A 7,194-nucleotide genomic window follows, 5' to 3' on the forward strand; every position below is an offset into this window, starting at 1 on the left:
CTGCCTTACACCGTTATATGATCAGAATGTTCTTGAGTATAATCTGACAAAGTGTCTATTTGAATATGTCCATAATTATCTTGTGTAAAGTCTGACATAGTGTCCAGTTTAAATATGTCCAGAATAATATTGCGTAAAGTTTGACACAGTGTCCTTTTTTGTACATGTCTAAAATGATTTGTATAAAGTATGACATATTGTTCCTTTTCTTTCAAAACACAACATGTTTTTAGGATAATTATTAAACGTAACATTTTGAACTTCTCTTTTGTGAAGTGAAAGCTGCTGCGCAATTATATTTACATCTTCGAGAACAATAATTGTAAAACTTTTTATTTTCGAAATGTGTTATATTTTCCAAACCACATAATATATGTGATGGCACTTTGCTATTGCAAACATGTGGCGTGTTTATGTATAATTGCAAATATATGACATGTTTATGTTTAAATGTAAATATGTGACATATTTATGTTTAATTGTATATTGTGATTTGTTTATGTTTAATTGCGATTATGTGGGATGTTTATGTTTAATTGTAAATATATGACATTTTTATTTACATTTTAATTGTAAATATATGGCATGTTTATGTTTAATTATAAATATATGGCATGTTTATGTTTAATTATAAATATATGGCATGTTCATGTTTAATTATAAATATATGGCATGTTTATATTAATTGAAAATACATGGCATGTTTATGTTTAATTCTCAAGAAAAAATATTCATTTGTTTTTATGTGTTGTTTTAGTATGATAAATCTCAAATTATGTACAGTTGACAAAATTATGTTAATACTTAAAAGCATATAATAAAGTGTAAAACGTTTCACCTTTTCTTTGTTTTCTTCCTGTTTGAGATGTGTATTACCTTTTTGCTCTTTCTTGCTTTCAGTGAAAATGATAATGTATGAAATCTATGTTATCTAATAGAATATAAAATAGATCTAACATTAACATATCAAAGGTTTCAGTAAATTGTTAAATGTTATCTCTTTCTGCTTATCCCATAGGACTGCTGGATGGAGACTTGGTTTGCAGGCAGTTACAGGAATCGTCTCCATTACGTTTATTTTGGGAGTTTTTTACCGACCAGCTTCCTTATACCACCCACAAAGAAGGGCGATTCTCCACTTGAGAGACCTACTGAAGCGTTCGAAGGCCAAAGACAAACAAGGAGTTATAGATGACCCTCACTTTATTGACTTCGGAGTTCTAAAGTCACGAACTGTTCAGGTCCTGATACTGGGAACTAGTCTGACTGCCTTTGGAGCTCATACACCAATCATTTTACTCGTGGGTTCAGAAAATCATATACAAAAATCAATAAAACTTTATCTTAAAATTGTAAAGAGTAGCCTATGAGATATGTACGCAGAAAACGCACATTTACATTAGGAGAAATGTTATAAAGAACAGACTTTTGCGTTTTCTCGTTTAACAATGTAAATTATTTCACTATAAATTATAAATAACTAAGCATTTTCACATTCACAAAATATAGTTTTGACATTAAATTTATCATTAGAAAAATACAATATGTCATTTATAACTCGCAAATTGTTCTCTGACATGTACGTGATTAATCACAACATTATTAAATGATTTGAAGAAGAAAAACAACATATTTCGTTTCATCTTGGTATTAATACCTATCATATTAGGACAAGTAATTACCTTACGAACAAATGTGATTTATACCTTTAATTTATGATAATTTTGGAAATATTAGGTTAAAAACCTTTTGTTTTAATTAATTTTGGACAAAGGTAAACATTTAGAAAGCTGGCCGTAGCTAAGCAGTTCGTGTATCAGACTGCGTATCAGAAGGTACAGGATTAAAGTCTTGATTCAGCTTAACACACTCCGAGCTTTAAGCTGTAAGTGCGTTATAGGAGTAACAGTCAATCTTATGATTTGGTTAGGTCGAATAAATCCCCAGTTGCGGCGAATGTCGTTAACTGTCCGGATATCCTGTGGCCAAGAGTTCAAATTTAAAAACTGTTATACTTGAAACCTAGTGGTCACTAATCTGACTGTTCAGCTCACGTGTACATAAGCTCAGGTTGAAAATACCAATAATTAAAACATAGACTAGAGTTAACGAAAAAAAAATCCTGAAAATTATAAAGAATGAGTAAGTTACGCCCCTCAGTGGTTCAATGGTAAGTCTGAAGGGTTATACCTCTAAAAATCTGGTTCGATACACATGGTGGGTATAGCACAGATAGTCCATTGTGTGGCTTTGTGCAGAACAACAAAGAAACAAACAATGAAGTTACTTTTAAATATGTCAGAGAAAATATTTCTACTAAATATTATTCTTCAAAACGCATTTCTTAATTTATAACATATCACTCTGATAAACCTCTGGTGAAGATGCAAAGAAACCGCTAAATTATGCAATTGATAAACTTTTGTTTTCAGCAAAAATTTCTTAGTTTAAAGCACAAAGCTCTACAATGGGCTATATGTGCTGTGTCCACTGCCAATGTCGAAACTCAACTTTTACTATTGTAAACAGTCAGACTTTCCGTTAAGCCACCGGGTGAAAACCGTAAAGAAGCATCAGTGTCTTATTTAACTTTTATTATCAGATGATAACATGCCAACTGATTTTTCGTTGTATCCAATATACCAGAGAAATAGAAATTTTTTAACCAACATTTTTTCTTCAGTAGCACATTAAATTTATCATTAGGAAAATACAATATGTCATTTATAACTCGCAAATTGTTCTCTGTTAAATCTTATCACTTCTGACATGTACGTGATTAAGGCGCTCGACTCGCAATCTGAGGGTCGCGGGTTCGAATCCCTGTCACACCATACATGCTCGTCCTTTCAAAGAGGGAAGGCTGTCAAGTGGGTTGCTCTTGCATCCTTGACGTAAGAAACAGCTTTAGAAACGATGGCAGAGCAAGATTTGCCATCGGCTCAACGGTCCACAAGGACTATGAGAAAAAAAAAAGCACAAGTGAGCAAGTAAATCGGAACATTTTACTCATCAAATCATGTTAAAAAGAAAAGGAACGTAATAAGGGAGGTTTCTGCTATAAATATTTCGATAGTTTGTGGCCAGTTATTACGAAGTACGAAGCCTAAATAGATTCTGCATTGCTACAAATAGAGATGCAAGTTTTAAAATAAAAAATACCATTTTAATTTATGCTTTGTTTACATTAATCACCGTCATGACGGAATCTTACTCGTATTATAAAAATAACTTGTATTTACTAGATTATACAACTGCACCGTATATTGTAAGTTTCACAGTTGTACACGGAATAGCATTATTTTATTATAGAATGTATCATTACTCTTAAGCTGAATGAGTATTTTAATTTGATATTTTTAGATAAACTGTGTTTCTGTGTATCTGAATTGTATCTATATATATCTAGATTCATATATATTTCTCAGAGATATAATTTTCTTGTGCAGCAATCTAGTATATTATACTATGCTTATAAAATTCTTCTTATTCATATTTAAAGTTCCACATGTTAGACTCAACCTTTTGAGTTATCTTGCAAAATGTATTTCTTATAGTCTTCTTGAATTATTAAATTGAAATTCGACTGTTTATACCTTTTCATCATTAACATTTAAGAATGTTGAAATATAATTATTCAAAATGACACAATAAATAAATGTTTCGTTTTGTTTTTATAATAAACTTGTAACTTAACTATCAAATTAGTAATGAAAATATTACATATTTTATTTTTTAAAGACATCCTTAATTAACCAAGAAAGCGAATTATGCGTTTAATAAATGGATTTTGAAGATATGATGATAAAATGATAATAAAATCATACAAACGCTGACGAAGATATAATATTAAGCTAAAGAGGCATGTAGATGTCATATCATAACTTTAATTACTGCAATGTTTTTGTATATTTCTTTCTCATCCGAAATGACCAGAAACTAAAAATTCTCTAACGACCCAGAATATTATTTGATGAAATGTTTAAAACATAAAATATGGCAACATAATTTATTTTTCAATGTTAGTAATTTTAATATTTACTTACAGGTTTATCAAGGTGAAAAAGAAGGTTTGGACTACCAGTCCTTGTTGCTGCTTCAAGTCTTTCTAGGCATAGCTTTCGTTTTTGGAAGCGGGATTTTTGGTTTTATCGTCGTAAAAAATAGTGCACATTGCATAATTCCTCGTCAGTATCTCTGTCAAATTGCTTCTTTCATGATAAGTGCCTCTCTCTTTGCTTTCACTGCTGTAGAAGAATATCAAGGATACTTGTTCTTCGTTTGGATTTACGGGCTATTCTATGGAGGTTACAGTTACTCACTAAAAATGTATACACTTGAAAAAGTGCGAGCTCGAAATTTTACCAGAGCTTGGGGTTTCATCCAGTGGGCACAGGCCATTCCGTTTATAATAGGAATTCCTGTTGCAGGTAAAAATAAAGAAATCAATAAGTCGTTAGAAGATCATGGCTCAAAATTCTCTAAAAATCCGGACCATAAACACTTAATTTTCTCATTACAGTTATATTTTCAAGTAGTATAGTTGTTAAATTTGTTTTTTCTATTGATAAATACACGAAACTTTAACGTGTAAATTTTAATTATTTATTTTCAATGGTGATAAGAATTTACAAAATGGAAAATTAAAATTCAGATTTTATGCCACCTACTTTTATTTTATAGGGGGATTTGTTACAATATTTAGTTTCCATCAATCAGAGTTCTTTAGTGGTTAGAATACAGAAATTAAAATGTATAGTTTCTTACTCAATTTTGCTCTGTTTTGTCACTTTTGTGATATTACCCCAAAAAAATATTTGTTGTTGATGCTTTTAAGCTTTGTTTGTAACAAAATTACTACTTCAATATTTTTCATTAACATAAATAAAACACAACACACATTTGATGAATTGCTTTGGTAGGTGTTCTTTCTCATAATGATGAGGCATTAGAAACGGGGCGAAATGTTAAATTTGAAGAAACACAACACAATAAATACTTATGTTTATTGCAACTTCTGACTATGAAAAAATATGAGTACAATGTCTGAAGTCAGTTACTATATAATTGTTTACAATGTTTGATTGAATGAAAGATTATTTTAAGTAAAACTTTTATAAGTAGCTTCTTTATTTGTGAGCAGTGTTTAATTTTAGTACCAATACCTTACTTTATCAGCATTGTCTTAACTTATCAAAAGACCATTTCTTTACCACTATTATTTAAGTTTGTCAGCAATGTCTTTCTTCACTGGGAGCGCGTATCTTACTTATTGATAAGTAAGCTCATTTCTTATACCATCAGAAATTAGAATGTTCTTATTTTATCTGTAATACCTTTCTTTTGGGATAAAGTAAGACAAGGCTGGCGAAGTAAAACATTGTTTGCATTAATTATGGATTTACATAACTTCCGTCCAGAGAACAGGTACTCCACTAGTAGTAAATAAAGTAAAATTTTACTGGAAAATGTCAAGTCGCTGTTAAAGCTAATATAAAGTTAAGTAAAACAATACTTCTTAAGTAAGACACTGCTGACAAAGTAAGATAGTGCATATTATGTAAGACAATTTTGATCAAGATATCGCAGCCTAATGAATTAGTTTGTTTTTGCTTTTTTTAATTTCGCGCAAAGCTACACCCTTTTTAACTGCCCACCACGGGTATCGAAACCCGGATTCTGGTGTTGTAAGTCCGCAGACATACTGCTGTGCCACTGGGGGGGGGCAATGAATTAGTATGTTGCTGATAAGTTAAAGTGTTGTTGTTAAAGTAAGATATAGGTTATAATGCACTATTAGAAATGTGAGCTTTTTATTGATAAAATAAAAATTAACCTGGTGAAGAAAGATACTACTGATAAAATACTGCTCATATGTAAGATGCTGATCGCATAAGGAAGTAAGGTACTGATGGTGATACTAATCTTACTTATGAATAAACACAATTCTGACAGTGAAGAAATACATTGTTGGTCTACTTAAATAGTAGAATTGTTTTGATAATGTAAGGCACTGCTGATAAAGTAAGATAATACAGATTATCTAAAATAATGCTGATAAAAATACATTGCATGCTAATAGATTAAGATACTACTGATAAATTAAGCTCCTGCTATAAAGTAAAACATTGTTTGTAAAGTAGTATTAAGACAGTGAGACTCTGTAAAGGTTATCTTAGGATATTAAAAGTTGCTTCCTTCATATATAATTGTAAGAAAAAAAAGGCAAAAAACACCCATAGAAACCGCAAAAATGAAAATTTGCATGGACCTAATGAACCCCCATACAAATTTGGTGATGATCCATCTACAGGGGGGCGAAGAAGTGGTAAAAAACGCAAAAACGCCCATAAGAACCACAAAACGCAAAACTGAAAATGTGTACGTATCTCTCCACGACCCAATGAACCTTCATACAAATTTTGGTGAAGATCCTGCGAAGTATTTACATGGACATATAACAGACAACAGAGAGTACTATCATATTTATATAGATATATTAGTCTACCAATAATGACTTACTTTGTCAAAAATGTCTTAATGTTTGGTGTCTCAACCTAGTAGAGTTTAAGTATGTTAATTGCGTCTTAGCTTACAAAAAGATTCCTACTTTTTTTTTTATAAAACTGTTTTTCTTTCCCAGCATATGTCTATCTTTATCAGTAATAACTTATTTTATCAGCAATGTATATGTCTTTCTTTATTAACTTTGTTTTCCATGTCAAAATATCCTTATTTTATCAACTTGTACACAGTTTCTTACTTTATCGTCACTTTTCTTTTATCGTGCATCAATTTTGTCAACATTCTCTCAATTTATCAACAGGGTCTTATTTTGTTTACAGAGTAGCACTTTATCTGCATCGTCTTATTTTGTTAACATTTTATCACTTTATCTGCAGCATCTTATTTTGCCAACACTGTATCATTTTATTTGCAGCATCTTATTTTGTCAACAATGTCTCACTTTATCTGCATCGTCTTATTTTGTTAACATTTTATCACTTTATCTGCAGCATCTTATTTTGCCAACACTGTATCATTTTATTTGCAGCATCTTATTTTGTCAACAATGTCTCACTTTATCTGCGTCGTCTTATTTTGTCAACATTTTATCACTTTATCTGCAGCATCTTATTTTGCCAACACTGTATCATTTTATTTGCAGCATCTTATTTTGTCAACAATGTCTCA

At 30.8% G+C, this 7,194-nt stretch overlaps 1 protein-coding gene across 1 annotated transcript in view; it reads left to right on the forward strand.

The window, feature by feature from the left end:
- LOC106463368 (monocarboxylate transporter 12-like) overlaps positions 1-7,194 on the forward strand; it is a 31,379-nt gene that overhangs the window by 21,236 nt on the left and 2,949 nt on the right. The window contains exons 3-4 of the mRNA XM_013923392.1: positions 1,019-1,301; positions 4,049-4,430. Of these exons, the coding sequence (XP_013778846.1) occupies positions 1,019-1,301; positions 4,049-4,430 (665 nt within the window). The remainder of the gene's footprint in view (positions 1-1,018; positions 1,302-4,048; positions 4,431-7,194) is intronic.

Source organism: Limulus polyphemus, unplaced genomic scaffold, assembly GCF_000517525.1.
Source record: "Limulus polyphemus unplaced genomic scaffold, Limulus_polyphemus-2.1.2 Scaffold1387, whole genome shotgun sequence".
Lineage (NCBI taxonomy): Eukaryota > Metazoa > Arthropoda > Merostomata > Xiphosura > Limulidae > Limulus > Limulus polyphemus.